At 47.2% G+C, this 17742-nt stretch overlaps 1 protein-coding gene across 3 annotated transcripts in view; it reads left to right on the top strand.

The window, feature by feature from the left end:
* The window catches only part of MYO1C (myosin IC), a 27725-nt gene extending 25689 nt beyond the window's left edge, over positions 1-2036 (top strand). For all 3 annotated transcript variants that reach the window (XM_006891014.1, XM_006891016.1, XM_006891015.1), the window contains exons 27-32: positions 202-257; positions 383-518; positions 596-666; positions 760-857; positions 970-1069; positions 1402-2036. In XM_006891014.1, coding sequence (XP_006891076.1) covers positions 202-257; positions 383-518; positions 596-666; positions 760-857; positions 970-1069; positions 1402-1428 — 488 coding nt within the window. In that variant the 3' untranslated portion in view covers positions 1429-2036. The remainder of the gene's footprint in view (positions 1-201; positions 258-382; positions 519-595; positions 667-759; positions 858-969; positions 1070-1401) is intronic.
* Positions 2037-17742: the final 15706 nt, after the last annotated feature.

Here is a 17742-nt window from a genome sequence, read left to right as displayed (position 1 = left end):
CCTCTCCCCTCCATCCCCCCAGCCTCTCCCCTCTATCCTTCCCATCTCTCCTCTCCATCTACCCCCCCCCCAAGTCTCTCCGCTCTATCCTCTCGGGCCTCTCCTCTCCCCTCCATCGTCCCAGGCCTCTCCCCACCACTCCCCTCCATCCCCCGAGGCCACTCCTGTCCTCTCACCTCTATCCTCCCGTCTGATGTACAGGTACAGATGAGATCAGCCCCAAAGTGCTGCAGGCCCTGGGCTCTGAGCCTATCCAGGTGAGACCTGCCTGCAGCCACAGTTCCGCTGCTCAGAGGCTGGGGGTAGAGGGTCATCAGTGAATGGGCAGAGGACAAGAAGGCTGTCACTGCTGCCCCTCATCCCTCCCTTGTGTCTCTCTCAGTACGCAGTACCTGTGGTGAAATATGACCGCAAGGGCTACAAGCCTCGCTCCCGGCAGCTGCTGCTGACGCCTAATGCCATCATCATCGTGGAGGACACCAAAGTCAAACAGAGAATCGATTACGCCAACCTGACCGGTGAGCCCCAGTTCAGGACTATGGAGGGAGGGCCCAGCCCTGGCCCTTGACCCCTGACCTATGTCCTCCCTCCTCAGGGATCTCTGTCAGCAGCCTGAGTGACAGCCTCTTTGTGCTTCATGTGCAGCGTGAGGACAATAAGCAGAAGGTGCCGTTTTGAGGATGGGAGGCCGGGTGTGGGTAGAGTCCTTCATTTTGGCTCTGGGCAGAGCCTGACCACCTCTCGATTTGGGCACCCCAGGGGGATGTGGTGTTGCAGAGTGACCACGTGATTGAGACACTGACCAAGACAGCCCTCAGCGCCGATCGTGTGAACAACATCAACATCAACCAGGGCAGGTGAAGCATGTAGGGACAAGGAATAGTGTACTGTGGGCACATGGGGCAGGGAAGGGCCCGTCCCGGGGGCTCTGTCCCTGGGAAAAATCCTCACACACTCCCTTCCCTGTAGCATCACATTTGCAGGGGGCCCCGGCAGAGACGGGATCATTGACTTCACACCTGGCTCGGAGCTGCTCATTGCCAAGGCCAAGAATGGGCACCTGGCTGTGGTGAGTGCCGCTTGCCCGCTAACAGCGCGAGGACCCAGAGGGCCCCTCGTTCATGAGTCTCAATTGTGAGGGCTCCCCACACTGTCTACCCACGAGAGCCAGAGAGGATCTGACCTTCAGTATACAGAGGGCTATAAAGATGGCCGTATAAGTAGGTGGGAAAGACCCAGAGAGATGGGAGGGGTGTGGGATAGAGGTGGTATCCACTCTGGTTAATCAGAGCACCCCAGGACTGAGGACACTGGTCCCCACGTCCCTGCTGCATCTAACCTGTGAACATCTCCTGTTTACTTCCCACTCACCACCTGGGTTTCTCTCCCTCTGCCTCCCAGGTGGCCCCACGGCTGAATTCTCGGTGATGAAGGTGCCTACTGGACCCCCTCCATCCCCGATGCTTTGCTTATCCCCTCCCCCTTCCCAGTTACCAAAGACTCGAGCTTCCAGACAGGGATCCAGGGACACCTCGAAGCCCACCTGCAAACTCCTGCCTTCTGCTCACCCCCCACTTCGCAGGGGCATCAGAGGGCCAAGGAGCTACCCCAGGAGTGGGCCAGGCCGGGCCACAGCAATAGGAAAGCCGGGGCCTGGACAAGCTCTGCCAGCCCCACTGCTGATGCCAAATATTTGAGAGAAGGGAACTTTTGCTGAAGTTTTCTGTGAGATTTTTTGATGCTTTATAGGAAACTATTTTTTAAAAAAGCCATTTTCCCACCCCAAGACATACTGGATGTGTTCTCCTTGATTCCAACCAGGCAGGGTATGCAGCTGAGAGGTACGGAGGCGGGCCGGGCTCTGGTGCCCCCTTCCCTGCCCAGGCCACCCTCTTCTCCTCGTTCCCTTTGACACCTTGTCTGTCTGCCTGCCTGCCCGCCCTCCCACCTACACCCTTTGCAGCCCACTCGGACCTCCTTCTGAAGGCTGAGACCACCCTTGCCTGTTCTCTTCCTGCCTTAAGAACGCCCTTTTAATATTTTCAACCTAGCCTGGGGGGGTGGGGTCCTGAAGTAGGAAAAGTTGTCTTCCCATAGAATGTGGTAGACTCAGAGAAATCATCTAATCCAATGCCTCAGGGTTATAGAGCAGGAAACCCAAGGCCAAGGAGGAGAAGGTATTTGCCCAAGGTCATACAGTAGGTTAGGGCAAACCAGAACTGCAGTCCTGTCCACAGCACACCTCACTGCCTCTCCCAGGGACAGGGGGCCCCATAAAAATGGGCCGTGTCTCAAGTGTGCATCTGACTCCCTGACCAGCAATCAACCTTGGGGACGTCAGGTGGAGGAGCACTTCTACCTGAGATCATGCCTTAGGAAGACACCACCCTTCCCTCACACCGGGCCTCAAGTGGAGGACAAGGGCTTTGCCTGGCCCCCACAGCTCCTCCCTGGCCTGGGAGCCTGGGGAATCGACGCCTTGGGAGGAGCTGCAAGGGCCTCACTTCTTTGTGCTGCTTCCACCCCAGAGGGCCTGGGGGCTGTCCGGCTGCCGTTGTGCCCTCCTGGGGGCCTCGGCCCACTGCTGACATTTCTGCAATCCAGAAAAACACTAAATAAAGCAATACGTGTTTGCCAACATTGGTGTCCTCATGGATGTTAAGAAAGGGAGAGGGCCCTAGAAGGCAATCACACCGGTCCAGTGCTCATGTCTCCTGCGGCCCCATGACTGTCAGCATTCTGGGCTTCCAGAGGGTTTTCAGTGACTAACGGGGTCCTGCTTCCCACGTCCCACTGGATGGATTATCACTGCCTGTTGGCTAATAGCTGAGAATTTTGCAATTTTGGGGTTATGTGTTATGCTGCTAAACTAAAGGTCAGTGGTTTGAACCCACCAGTTGTGCAGGAAGAAGATGGGCTCTCTCCTCCTGTAAGATTTATAGCATTGAAACCCGGATGGAAGATTACTAAGAATGTCAGTCAGCCTGACAGCATTGGGTATGGGGTTTTTAGGGACTCTCGAAGGCAGCTGGGGAGCAGGGGTGGAGTAGTCTATAAGGTGTTGTGTTACTGACCATAAGATTGCTTGTCCAACAGTTCTGACGCCCCCAGCTGCTCTGAGGGAGAAAGGTGGGTGGTCTCCTCGGTTATGATTTACAGCCTCAGAACTCTGACAAAGGGTCACTATGAGTCAGAACTAACTAGATGGCTGTGAGGCCACCAAAGGCTTTGTATTCCAATTGGGCCTTGTCCCCAGGTCAGGTGTAGCCTGAGCAAGGCTAGCAGGAGTGATCCATAACTGCCCTTGGAAGTCACCCTTCTTCTGGAGGCTGCCCAGTCTGGCACAGTGCCGTGGGCTACATGACCCGCAGTCCCTGCCCACGTGTTCCTCAGCTGGATAGACAGGACGGGGGACACAGACAGTCCAGTGTGAGTCGCTAAGGCACTATGAGGTGTCCTGATGAGACTCCTCCTGGGTGTGAGGGATAATAAGCCTTTCATAGAGAAGACATTTGAGATGGGTCTCAAACGTTGGTCTGCTAGTCCAAATTCTGTTGCAAGCAACAAATCCAATCCAAACTGGTTTGGGGATATACCACACACCCCTATGGCTGTCATGTTGATTCTATTCCATAGCAGTCCTGCTTGTGCTAGAGAAGAACTTTTCTGTGGGGTTCTCAATGGCTTCCATGGCACATCTGAGAGGATTCAAACCTACAATCTGTTGGTTGGCAGCTGAGTAGTTTCACTATAAGCACCACCCAGCATGGCCAGAAATAGGTGTTTATTACCATTAGTAATTTAATAGTCTCAGAGGAGAGCTGTTTCAGACACACCATTCTTTTTTAATTTTTTTTTTCATTTTCTTTTATTATTTTGTGTGTGCACTGTCAAATCAGATCTGACTGGTACAGGAGGAGATTGTCCCTCCTTCTCCAGCAGAGCATCTGGTGGATTTGAACCGTGTACCTCTGGGATTGTGGTGCAGCTTCTTGCCACTAGGCCACCAGAGCTCCCAGACACATAATTCTTCAGCTGGCCCTTCCTCCTTAGGGGCTTCATTCTACTCATGATGTGGGGGCAGTCACAGCCCCCAGCAGCCCCAGACTTTCATTCTCTGCCCTTAGCAATGGAGACTGGAAGAGGCAGACTAATTCAAGCAAGTCTCAGAGGTGGTTCTCAGTGAATTTGGGGTCAGGTGCAATTCTTTGGCCCAATGGTTGGGGTTAGAGATGAGAACATATTCCATTTGGCCAGACCTAGGTCATGTGTCTGCCTCCAGGCAGGAGTAGAGAGAGCTAAGCCCACCCTCAACGAAGAGGGATGAAAACCCCAAGGAAACTATGGTCTTGGAGTCAACTACATGAATTCTGACTCTAAATCTTATTTTTTTTTTCTTTTTCTTGTGTACTGTCAAATCAGATCTGACTGGCACTGGAGGAAACTGCCCCTCCTCCAGCTGAGTATCTGGTGGATTTGAACTGCATGCCTTCAGGATTGCAGTGCACCATCTTTGCCACTAGGCCACCAGAACTCCCTTCTAATTCTAAATCTTAATAGCAGAGTGCCTCATTTTTCTCCCACTGAATGGATGTTGGGTTTGAACTGCCAACCTTTCAGGTGCAACCCAATATTTTACCTACTCTGTTGCCTGACCTGGGCACAGGGAGGTGGTCACTGTTTTCCCAGAAGGAAAGGAGCTCTGCAAATGGTAACAATACAGCTCATCAGCAGACAGCCTGTTGCCATAGAACCCAACTCATGAGAATTTAATCTGTTGCAGAGCATAGTGGAGTCATACAGTTTGTTTTTGCCCTTTTTCTTTTTTTTAGAAGCATAGAAAAAAAATAACAACCATTTATTCTATCTAACGAATATACCATGGACCGCCAAGACAACAAACAGGTTCTTCCTGGAAAAGATGAAGCCAGGCTGCTACTTGGAGGCAAAGATTCTAAGTTCCGTTTGACATACTCTGGGCAGGTTACAAGGAGGGACCAGTTGTTGGAGAGGGATATCATGCTTGCGAGGGTAGAGGGACAGTGCAAGGCAGGATGGCTCACGATGAGATGGATTGAGTCAGTGACTGGGGTAATGGAGGTAGGTGTGTCAGAGACGATAAGGTTGGCTGTGGACAGAGCGGGGTTCAGAGCTGTTGTACATAGGGTCACTATGAGTTGCAAGCAACTCGACAGCACACAACAGCAACAACATTAATTCTGTAAGCGAGGAGTTTGAACAGAGTGCAGTGGGGAAGTTTTGCCTCTGCTCAAGATTCTGGGGCCCTAGCTGGGGAGACTTAAGTGGCTAGGATGGCAAGAATGTCCAAAGGCTGGAGTCCATAGAACTTGGTGGGAGCAACTTGCCAGATCTGTCTCCTGTGATGCTGCTGGCATAGGTTCAAATAACCGGTCCCTAGCCTGATGGTCCAGGACAGAGGAGATGTGCTTCTCAGGGACCTGCACATTTTTCTAAGAGGAAACGGTAGACAGAATGAATGATGCATGCAGAGGGAGGGAAAAAGGTTTAGGGGCCAGACCACCTGCCTGAGAAGGTTAGATGTCACCTAGGGCTGAAATTCTTAGTCACTGAGATGCTATGCAATGTATGACTATCTCAGACTTGTTACAACCCTGTGAGTATATCTAGATCTTAACATCTCCCTGAGTGCTCACCTCTGGAGTAATGAAAGCACCGCTGTAATTGCCCACTCGGGAGTGACAGCAGTTCCAAGAGGCTGACAGATAAGACAGGCATCAGTCAGGAGCAATTATCAGCTTTATAACTGTAACTGCCTCCTTTCCCTGTGCGTACTGGACTGTGGGTCACATGCATGACCCAGATGTTGGCAAAGGACACTCAGTCCTTTTGTGAAGTGACTGGGAATGATTTGTGTTCCCAGTTCAAGTCCTGAGAGAAGCTCACTGCCCACCCAGAAGGTATCTACACATTGTGGAAAGCTCGTCTTGGCTCTGGTGTTCATGTGTTTAAGCACTTGGCTGCTAGCTGAAAGCTTGGTGTTTCAGAATCATGCAGACACTCCGTGGAAGAAAGACCTGGCAATTTATCTTCAGAAAGATTAACCTTGCTGTATCAAGTCAATACTGGCTTATAAATGCCAGAGTATAACTGCCCCTAAGGGGTCTCAAAGATGTAGTTTTTTAAAAAAAATTATTATTGTTTTTGTGTGTGTACCATCAAATCAGATCTGATTGGTACAGGAGGAGAATGTCCCTCTTTCTCCAGCAGAGCATCTGGTGGATTTGAACTGCACACTTCTGGGATTGCAGGGCAGCTTCTTGCCAGTAGGCCACCAAAGCTCCCAAAGATGTAGTCGTGATGGAAGCAAACTGTCAAATCTTTTTCAGGTGGAATGTTTTGTGGGTTCACACTGTTAACTTTTCTTGTTAGCTGCAGGATGATTAACCGCTGTGTCAACCAGGGCTCCTATCTTTAAAGATTGTTATTGTTAGGTGCTACTAAGTCTAGTATGACTCATAACAACCCTATGAGCAATGGATCTAAGCCCAGTCCTCTCTTGTTGTTGTTGTTGTTGTTGCTAGGTGTCATTAAGTCAAGTGTAACTCATAGTGACCCTACAAACAACAGATCTGAACCCAGTCCTCTCTTGTGCCATCTTCTCATTTCCTGACACACTACAGCCTGTTGTGGCAGTTACCACATCAGTCCACCTTGTCGAAGGTCTTTCTCTCCTTCACCAGTCCTCTACCTGTCCGAGCATCATATCCCTCTCCTAGCAGTATGCCCAAGCATGTGAGGTGAAGCCTCATCATTCTTGCCTCCCCAGAGCACTCCAGCTTCACCCGCTCCAAGACATATCTGTTTGTTCTTTTGAAAGTCCATGGGATGTTTAGTGCTCTTCTCCAACACCATAGCTCAAAGGCATCAATTCTTCTTCTGGTATCATTTAATTGTCCAGTTCTCTGATGCACAGCAAGTGATTGGAAAGACCATGGCCTGACTCAGATGCACCGTAGTCCTTAGACTGACATCATCACTCTTCAATAATTTGGAGAGGTTCCTAAATGCAGATTTTCCCAGAGCAATGAGTCTTCTTATTTCCAAACTGCTGGTACCAAGGGTGTTAATTTTGGATTCAAGTGAGATGAAGTTGTTGACAATTTCAATCTCTTCTCCATCTATTATGATGATTCAGAAATCAGAAAGGTGGTAACGGCTAATAAGCAAACCAGAGAAGCAGGGAAGGGGTGTTGTGAGACCTTTGCAGTTTTAAATGTTTTATCAGGGATAGGCTGCCCAAGGGACTTAAACAAAGTGAGAGAGTGGCTGTGTGAATATCTGAAGGAAGAGTTTCACGCTGAGGGAATAGCAAGTGCAGAGGTCCTGAGGTAGGAGTCGGGGGGTGAGTGGCTTGTTACAGGAAAAGTAAGGCTGTCAAAGGCCCTGAGAGAGTTGAGTGTGGGGAGAGATTGGAAAAGATGCCAGGTGTCCATGCATCTCTCTCTTTTGCATGTTCTTGACGGTCTCATCTTCAGAAAGAGAGAGCTGAGGAGGTCTTCTCCTTGAGTCCTCCCCCAGAAGGCATTTGTATGAGCAGGAGCACTTTTTAAAGGATGGCTGACAGGCTTGAGAGGGGTTTGTATCTCAACAAAGCAAATGCCTCAAAATCTAGTGTTTTCTATCATTCTCAAAGGCCTTGTCACTCTGTTGCTACTGGGAACATGTTGCTAATCTTTCAGGAAGATCCAGCTTCCTGCCTGCATTTTCAGCTCCCCCATTCCCCCCCACCCCGGACCCTCTGTCACTCCTTTCACATTTCTTCTGGGAGCTTTGCCCTAACATCTGCAGGTCTAGCTCTTGTCTCTGCAAAATTAAGAGCTGCTTGTTGGGATAAGGAGGGGCATCAGGATACTGTCCTTCTCATTCTCTTATTGTTGTTGTGTGCCATCAAGTTGGAACCGACCCATAGCTGACCCTCCAGTGGGTTTTCAAAGGCAGTAAAGCACACAGGGAGAAGACTGCCCATCCTTCTCTCATGGAGCAGCTGGTGGATTTGAACCATATGCCACTGGGATTGCAGTGCATCTTCTTACCAGTAGGCCACCAGAGCTCCGTTCCTCCTCTAAAGGACTTTTATTATTTTTATTTTTTTTTTGTGTGTGTGTGTGTGTGTGTACCACTGAATCGGATCTGACTGGTACAGGAGGGGATTGCCCCTCCTTCTCCAGCAAAGCATCTAGTGGATTACCAGGCCACCAGAGTTTCCTTTTAAAGGACCTTTAACAGAGACTTGGGAATCTTTCTGTGTCCTTTCTTTCTTTGCTCCCAAAAGTAGATGAAAACAGGGCAGATATTACCCATTGAAAGGCAATGTTAAGTCTTCACACTAGACAAGGCCAACGACTCAAGGATGGGACCAGAAAAAGGAAAAAAAAGAAAAAAGAAAGAAAACTAAAGAAGCTTTATTAAGGGGCCTCTTGGGCGGGATTCCTTGGTCTGCAGAGAGAGAGAGAGATAGGCAGAGAGAACAGGGAAATACTGCACCAAAAGGTTGATTAGGACAGGGTTTTTATAGTAAGGTTTTTTTTTTTAGGGATGGCAGGGAGAGGCACTCCATGGTAGTTTAGTCAGATGGGCAAGGCTGGAGGCTGTTCACTCCCTTTGTTGATATTCCTTGAATCCTTTGTTCTCCCTTTGACCTTGGTCCAGGCCTGACATCCCAGCCTCTTTAGTGAGAAAAAAGGGTGACATCGTCTTTCTTTTCTTTAAATCTCTGTGGCCACAGAGACTTGGGGGTTGCAGGGTGTGTGTGTGTGTGTGTGTGTGTGTGTGTGTGTACTGTCAAATGGATCTGACTGATACAGGAGATTGATTGTCCCTCCTTCTCCAGCAAAGCATCTGGTGGATTTGAACCATGTGCCTCCAGGATTGCAGTGCAGCTTCTTGCCACTAGACTACCAGAGCTCCCCAAGATGACATATTATTTCTGGCTACTTCCTCAGAGGCTAGATTGGGATGGTTCAGGATCAGAAGCCAGGGGAGAATATGGAGGAAATAGCAGCTGGTTCACTCTTAAGTTGGTCATTTCTTTTAACCTGTGAAGTAAGAATTTTAAAAGGCAGGGAGCGATTAATGACAATATGAAGAGCTACTTGGGCATGGGATCTGAGTGAGGTAAAGAGTAGTGGGGGACCAGTTAGTAACAAAATGAAAAGATACTTAGCTCTTGGGATTTGAGTGAGGTGAAGAGTAGTGGAGGGAGTGATTAATAACAATGTGAAGAGCTATTTAGGGTGAAGAGTAATGAGGCTCACCATTTGAGAGGTGTAGGAGGTCTGCTCAGTGAGAGGAGCATGTTTGACCTGGGAAAGGTGGTGCTAATGGGGATTACTTATGACCTTAACCACAGTGGGGGTAGTTAGGATGACAATGTCAAGTCTGTCTTAGCATGGCTGAAGAGGTTTGGGTGCATGCCATTTGATGAGGACAGCATCTCCTGGCATGACTCCTGCTATCTGGCCTAGACTTTCAGGTGAGGGTTTGGGTATGCAGAGGTTTGTCTGTTCCTGGAGTAATTGTCTAAGGATGGAAAGGTAAGGAATGTATGATGCTAAAAGAGGGGTTCAGTGGGTTGGTTATGGCTCAGCAGAAATGGTCGGCTGTCCATCAACTCAAAGGGGTTCAGAAAGAATGGTGAATGAGGTGTTGCTTGGATAAGGGGTAAGGAAATAGGAAGTAAGTTGCTACTATCCACATTCTGTTTATGGAAACTACAGCATAGGCTGCTTAATGGTAACTTTCAGAGGTTATACAAGAGCTGCTGTTAATAAATAGAGTATGGTCTGGATTAGGGATGGGTGGTCAGATAGAGAGGGAACTAAAGAGCCCATATCTTCAGGGACTTCAAGGCAGCTATGGTCATAGTAAGTCAAGGTGTTTACTGGGAATAGGGTGGCTGGGCTGAAGGATGATGATTGAGAGAGGCTAATATCAGGGTTCTTGAGAAAAAGTAGATGGAGTTCCTGTATTCACCTGGTGGGAAGTAAAGATAGGAAGCAGTGGGAAAGCAGGTCTTGAAGTCTATGTCTAGAGAAGACTTGCAGAGGGTTTTTCAGGGTGAATTTAAGCATCTCTTTAATGAGGAGAGCTGCTGCTGCTGCTTGGGATTGCAAGCAGTGTTGTCATCCCTGGGTGGTGACATCATCGAGCTGCTTAGAGCGGAATGAAATGGGGGTACACGTGGGTCCAAGGGGTTGAGCCAAGGCGCCAACAGCAATACCCTGTTTTTCATCAGTGTATAGATGGAAAGCTTTAGATGGATTTGGCAACGTGCAGGGTGGAGACTGTAAGAGGAGATGCTGGAGCTTGAGGAAAGCTTTTTAACTATCTAGGATGAATCTAGGGTTCCTTGTGAGGTGGCTTTTGATGTATCATAAAGGAGTTTTGTTAGTAAAGAAAAGTTGGGAATCTAGTGTCTAAGGAAACTGATAAAGCAGAGAAAAGAGAGGATTTGATCAGCAGTTTTAGGTGGCTGGAGGCTTTTAACAACTTGGCTAGTGGTGGGAGTCAATTGAAAACTGAGATACATGACTGTGGGGAGATACAGTTGGGCCTTGGAGGGCTATACCCTGTATCCCGTTGAGGCCAAGAAGTTAAGAAGTTGTGCAGTGTGAGTTCATGAAAGTTGATATGAGGGGCTAGACAATAAAATATCATCAACATATTGCAAGGAACACTAGGGGATAAGCAGCTTATTGGGAAGTAGGCGACTAATAACAGATTTTAAACTTTTGCAGTGTCACGTGGATATAGAGAATTGGGGTCTAGCAGGAAAAGAGGTGGGGTCTTTCAGGGTAACAACAGGTTGATAGTGGGAAGCTACAGATGGAGTGGAAAGATCCCATACAATGAGGGTTGACAATGTGTGGTGATAGAGGTAGAGTAGAAAGGGGCTCAGAGGGAAAGAACGCTAAGGGGAATAGAACTAAAGGCTGGTCAGGTGAAGTAGGTTCGCTTGACTCCCAGTGAAACACAGCTCTAAGTTTAGACAGGAGGTCAGTCTCTACCTAGCAGCAGGGCTGTGTGTGTAAGGATAATTAGAAAGGAAGGTAATGAGGAGGGGTTGAGTGGTAAAAAGGCTTAGAAAGGAGGCCATCAATCCCCATTACTGAGACCTGGGAAGTGAAAACAGGACCTGAGAAGGAAGGGAGTACTGAAAGGGTAGCCCCCATGTCAACCCAAAAGAAAACTGCTACTTGAAGGGTTACCCTGGCCTCTGCAATGGTGATGGGGGTCATTGAACCTGGGCATCTTCAATCTCCAGCAGCCAGGCCTAAGAGGTCGGCCAGGATGGAGACAAGGTTTGGTGGAGGGGCTACCCTACCACAGCTAGGCTCCGAAGGGCAGTAGGCCTTCCAATGGCCCAGTGTCCCACAGATAGGGCAAGGCTGTGTTGGAAGGTGAGGGTCAGGGCAGCAGTTAGCCTAATGACCTTCTTTGCCACACTTGAAACATGCACCAGGTGGTAATCAGCTCGTTGAAGAAGGTGTTTTCTGATCATTCACTGCTGCCACTGCTGTTGCCTGTAGAGTAGCTATCAGGGCTTTGTTTGCAGATTCGCTTTCTGAATGGCATGAGTCTCCTTACCAGCCTCTGCCTGCTCCTCTTGGGCATTAAAAACTTTAAAGACTATGTTTTCCAGGTCTCAAATGGGTGTTTGGGGGCCATCCTTAGCCTTTTTAGTTTCTTTTTGACATTAGGGGCTAATTGAGTGATAAAATGAGGAGCTAGGATAGTGGCCTTGTTGGGGAGGTAGGTAATTGCACAGGGTTTTTAATGTCTCCAATGATAAATTGGCAGAGGGAAAGAAGGTTGTTAAAAATCTCAAGACAGAATGACATGTACTAGTGTCCAGAAGAAAGTAAACTATTTATACTGGTAATGTCTATTTTAATGAGACATGTTTGTATATAATTTCTAATAGCTATCTGTTCAGTTTTTTAATTGATAATTTTAAAATATACAGAATGTATGAGCTTTAAACTAGTACTACATTAAACTTAAAACAAAAAAGGAAGAGATAAATTTGAAAATATTTTTATCCAAAAACTTCTCCAACAGGGTAAAAAGGAAGCCACAGACTTGGAAAAAATATTTGGTAAGGACATGTCAGATAAGGGACTTATATCTAGAATTTATAAAATACTCGAGCACCACAACAAGATAAAGGTAAATAACCCAACTGAAAAAACGGGCACAGGACATGAACAGATATTTCACCAAAGATATTCAGATGGCCAACAAGCACATGAAGAAATGTTCAAAATCCCTAGCTTTACGAGAGATTCAAATCAAAATAACTATGAGATGTCATCTCACCTCAGTAAAAATAGCAAAATTTAACAGAACAGCAAACAACTAATGCTGGCGAGGTTGTGGAGAAACTGGAACCCTTATTCACTGTTAGTAGGAGTAGAAAATGGTGCAACCACTATGGAAGGCTATATGGCGCTCTCTCAAAAAGTTGTAAATAGAAATACCATTTGACCCAGCAATTCCACTACTGGGAATATATCCTAAAGAAACCATAACCCCCACCCAAGCAGATATATGTACACCCATGTTTATTATAGCTTTGTTCACAATAGCAAAGAGTTGGAAACAACCTAAGTGCCCATCAACAAATGAATGGATATAGAAGCTCTGCTTTATTCACACAATAGAATACTACGCTGCATTGAAAAACAAGGAACTAACGAAATATTATACAAAATGGGTGAGCCTGGAGGACATTATGCTGTGTGAAATATCTTAGTTGCAAAAGGACAAATATTGCATAGGGCCACTGTTGTAAAATAGGACTGACATCGGGGTGGAGGGAAGACTGAGAAATAGGAGATAAATAATGTATACTGCATTGAAACAGATGAGGAAGAGAACTGTTTAAAAGGGATATGTGATTAGATATTTTTGTCATGACAGTGGTCCAGAATGAATGCTGCACAGTGGAGTGGACTTGGGGGGAGGGATTGTATAACAATGAAAGAATTTTTCTTTATTTTTCAAAGAAAAGAGCGAATTGGGGAGGAGAGGGGGTAGGGGGAAAAATGCAACAATGAATGAATGGAAATCCTAAGTCTCTGTAAACTTTCATTAAAATTAATAAAAAAAGAAAATGTTTTTGTTTTAATGAACACAATGTTTATCATTCTGATATACATCACCACTCCAACCTCAACTCAAGTAACTTTAACTCAACCTCCTTGCTGTCCAGTCGGAACCAACTCATAGCTGACCCTCTACTGGGTTTTCAGGCCGCTATAAACTTCACGGGAGGAGACTGTCCATCTTTCTCCCATGGAGTGGCTGGTAGATAGGAACCTCCAGAATGCACTGCTGGTAGGTAAGCAGTGCAACTAACTCCCTAGGAACCATAACACTAGAGCTCTCTTCCCCTCCAACTTTACTGGGTTCACTTACATAGTATCTTGGAGTTGTGAGGTGCCCCAGAAACCTGCCAAGCTAGGATCACGTTAGGGCACATGGAGCGGGCAGGCAAGTAGGCTGTTGAATCACTCTGCCTCCATTGTAAAAATAAGGAGTTTCAGGCGATAGAACGAGGATTAGGGGACTTTAATTTCTACTCATTTTGGCCTGGGGGGCATGGTGGCCTCTGCCTCTTCATATCTTTTCCCCTGCCTTCTCCAGCCCCTTCCCCTCCAGAGCCCTTCCTAAACAATGAAGTCATTCTCTTTGTGGGATAAATATCAAACCTTCCAGGTGCAAAAACAATATAGTTCTAACCCCTTAAGTATGTGGCAAGGGCAGTGGAGAAGAGAAATGAAAGGAGTGGGGGCAGGACGGCCTTGCTTGTTTCTTTCATTAATAACTGGGTTCTCCAAGACCACTCCAGTTCTGACAATCCGACCCTTTGCCCTCCCAGGAAGGACCCACCTGAGTGAGTGGTCACCAGGGCTGGATCACTTCTTCTGGCCGAATCCCCTCCCCCTGGCTTCTTCTGATTTCTTTCCTTCTTTTAAAATATTTCTTAAATCACTTCCATGTGCCCTGGGGCTGGGACGGCAAGACTGTAGACTCCCACAGGCAGCCTGTGAGTCAGGTCCGGCCCCATGGCTCCAGCCTCCTTGGAGAAATAAAAAGCAGACGCCTCTCCTTCTCAAAAGGAAGAATCCAGGCTGGAATGGCTCCTGCTGCTGGCACATAGTGACATGTTGTGACTAAGCCAGGTCACAGTGAGTCACACACAGCAGGGAAGGTGTCACACTCGCCCTATCACCCACAGTGGGCCCAGGAGTGGTATGTGAAGTGAGTCTGAGACAGCTGTGTTTGTTATACACATAGGCTATCACCAAGGGCTGATTGATTTTGGTAAGTGGGAGAGGGCATTGATGACAAGGGAACAGAGTGTGCAGAGCCAGGCTTCCAATGGTTCATTAGGCTTCACCCTCTACTAAGCGTCTGTGCATGTTTCCACCGATTCTGATTGTCCTGGGGTTGGAATCCCAGCTCCTAGCTCAGTTAATTGACTTTGGACAAGTCACTTAACCTCTCTGAGCTTCAGTTTTCTCATCTGTAAAATTGAGGTCATTTGTACATTAACCACCTCTAAGTTTGCGGTGAAGACCCTTTTAGAGAACTCCTTCGTGCCCTGCCAGAAAAAGGTGTCCTATCAGCACAGTGGGTAGCTAGTTCAAACCTACCAGCCACTCCATGGGAGAAAGATATTAACAGTCTGGACTCTTAAAGGTTTATAGACTTGGAATCTTAAATCGAAGTGCTTCTCTGTATTAGAAGACAATAATCAACTCCATGACAGTAGCAGTCAAGAAAGTAAACAATGTATGCATTGGGGAAATCTGCAGTTGAAGACCTTTTAAAAGCACTAGAGAGCAAGTATGTCAGTTTAAAGACTAAGGAGCACCTTAGTCCCAATGCTTAGATCCAAGCATTTTCAGTTGCTTCCTATGCATGTGAAAGTTGGACAATGATTAAGGAAGAGTGAAGAAGAATTGCTGCCTTTGAATGATTGTGTTGGCAAAGAGTATCGAATATATTATTTGTCAGAAGAACAAACAATTTTGTTTTGGAGGAAGTGCAACCAGAGTGCTGTTTAGAAGCAAGGATGGTGCAACTTTTTCTTGCATGCCTTGAACATGTTGTCAGGAAGGGTCAGTCCTTGGAAAAAGACACTGAATTTGGAAAAGTGACAGGCCAGTGAAGGAGAGAAGGACCTTCAAGGAAATATATTGATACAGTATTTTACAGGATTTTACTCTGCTGTAAATAGGATTATAATGAATTAGAACTAACTTGATGGTTCAAAACAGCAACGTGAGTAAAAAATGATTCTGTAACAATGGGATGGGTTGGCTTTGGTACAAGGTGTACATTGACAGAGAGCTGCCAGAAGTGCAAGCTGAGTTTAGGAAAGGCTGTGTAGCACTAGGAATGTCACTGCCAATGTTGAATGGGTCTTTGCTAAGAGCAGAGAGTACCAGAGGAATGTCTATCTGTTTCATTGATTATGCAAAGGCATTTGACTGTGCGGGTTATGACAAACTGTGTCTAACATTGAGAAGAATGTGAATCCCAGAACACCTGTTTGTGATTATGCTAAACCTATACATGGATCAGGTATTATTCCTCAGAACACAGTAAAGATACACTGTATCATTCAACATTAGGAAGGGTGTATATCAGGCATACATCTTGTCTCCATAACTTTTCAATCTATATGCAGAACATATCATACAGAAGGCTGGACTTCATAAAAAGAAATGTAGCATCTAGAGGAGGATTCATTAACAACCTGCAAGATGCAGATGACTTGTTCACTGAAACTGAAGGGAACCTGAAGTGGTTGCTGCAGAAGATCAAGAACTGTTGTCTTCAATATGGATTGAAGCTCAATATCAAGAAGAAAAAGATTCTCACCGCAGGGTCAATTGGCAGCACCATGACGGATGGGGAAGAGATTGCTAACAAAGAAATTGTTAACAATTTCAGCTTGTTCAGGTCCATAGTCAACAGTCTTGGTACCAGCAGTTAGGAAATCAAAAGACAAATTGCATTGGAAAAATCTGAGAAAGTCAGTCTAGAGACTAAGGTGTGCCTGTTCCAGGCCATGGTCTTTATAGTTTCTTGCTATGCATCAGAGAGTTGGAAAATGAATAATGGATGACAGAAGAACAATCAATGCTTTGGGTTGTGCTGGAGAAGCATGTTGAACATACATAACAGGGACTACCAAGAGAACAAACAGGTCTGTCCTGGAGAAAGTGAAAGCAAGTTGCTCCTTGGAGGCAAGGATTTTGAAGCTCCATCTTACATACTTTGGCCATGTTGTTAGAAAGGACTCAGTCCTTTGAGAAGGACATCATACTTGGAAGGGTGGAGGGATAGCTCAGGAGAGGGAGTCCCTGGATTAGATGGCTTGACACATTGACTTGGGTAATGGGGGTAGATGTACTAAAGACAGGTTGGCTCAGGATAGGGCAGAGTTCAGAACTATTGTGCTAAAAGTCACAGTCAACTCGGCGACACATAACAAGAACAACAACAGGACTCACCCACTATTTTCTGATTGATTCTGACTCACATAGACAGACCTGTAAATGAAAAGTTACACTACAGTGGTACAAAAACTATAATGGAAGTAATACAGACATGATGTTGTCAAGGCAGAGAGGTGAGGTGGTGATTAGGAAAGGAGAGACATTTATTTGAGTTTGAGGTTCCAGTGGGAGATGTTCACGGACATCCAGAGTTTATAGCAATTTGGGCAGACAATTGAAAGTCTCAGCAAGAACGCCATACTTCTGCCTGGCTTTGCACACTCTGCTCCCTTTGTCGTCAATGTCCTTCCTTACTTGCCGTTCAACTTTCAGCTCAAGCTCCACTCGGCAGACTGCAGTAGGGAGCCTGTTGTATTCCCAGTGCTGTAGCTGGCAGTAGAACACCTTCAGGAGAAGGGTGAAGTAGTCTCCTGAACAGCCTCAGAAATCCTCTGGGAGGGTCGCCGTTGAGTCGGAATTGCATGGAGGGTAGTGGGTTTGGGTTTTACTTGGTTTCATTTGGTGTTTGTCATTGTATCCTGGCCCTTCCCTCGTCTGTGAATTCCGTGAGGGTTGGGCTCAGCTTCGATCACCTTTGCGCCCGCTTGGCAAGAGCGGTGCCAATATCTGTTTACTGAACGAATCAATGAAAAATGAACTTTAGTCGGCCTGGAGTCAACTTGAGGAAGCATCACAAAAAGCTAGCGATCTCAGGTTACCGTGCTCTGAAGTTAGGTCCTGGGTTCCCCTCTACCTTTTATAACCCAACTTTTGCAGACTCCTTGCTCTTCTCGTGAACTTGAAAGCTAAAGGAGAGGAAGAATCGTGCAGCCAATAGGACAAATACAAATCCCTGCGGACACCCCGCCCCTTCTGTTCTAGACTCCGCCTCTCCATGTTTTGTCCGAGTCTGACGACCACGCCCATCAGGCCGCATGCGCAACGAGTGGGCAAAAACCCTCCCTTGCCCTTCCTTTCATGGCGGGCGGTGATGCCCTTCCCGGCATCCTCCCTGGGAGTAGGAACGCATCACTTCCGGTGGGGAAGGCCCGCGGCCTCTGCCGCCATTTCGGGCGCTGCTGGGAGGCTGAGACCGTAGCCGGTCCGCTGGGCGGCGGGCGCCGGGGCCGGAGGGACGTGCGCGGAGACGGCGGCGGCGGCCCAGCGTGTAGGCGCGGAGGCGGCC

This window comes from Elephantulus edwardii, unplaced genomic scaffold (genome assembly GCF_000299155.1).
Source record: "Elephantulus edwardii isolate Elephantulus edwardi_28Jun2011 unplaced genomic scaffold, EleEdw1.0 scaffold00094, whole genome shotgun sequence".
NCBI lineage: Eukaryota > Metazoa > Chordata > Mammalia > Macroscelidea > Macroscelididae > Elephantulus > Elephantulus edwardii.
Note: the sequence above shows the minus strand (reverse complement) of the source record. Positions and strands in the feature narration are given on the sequence as shown.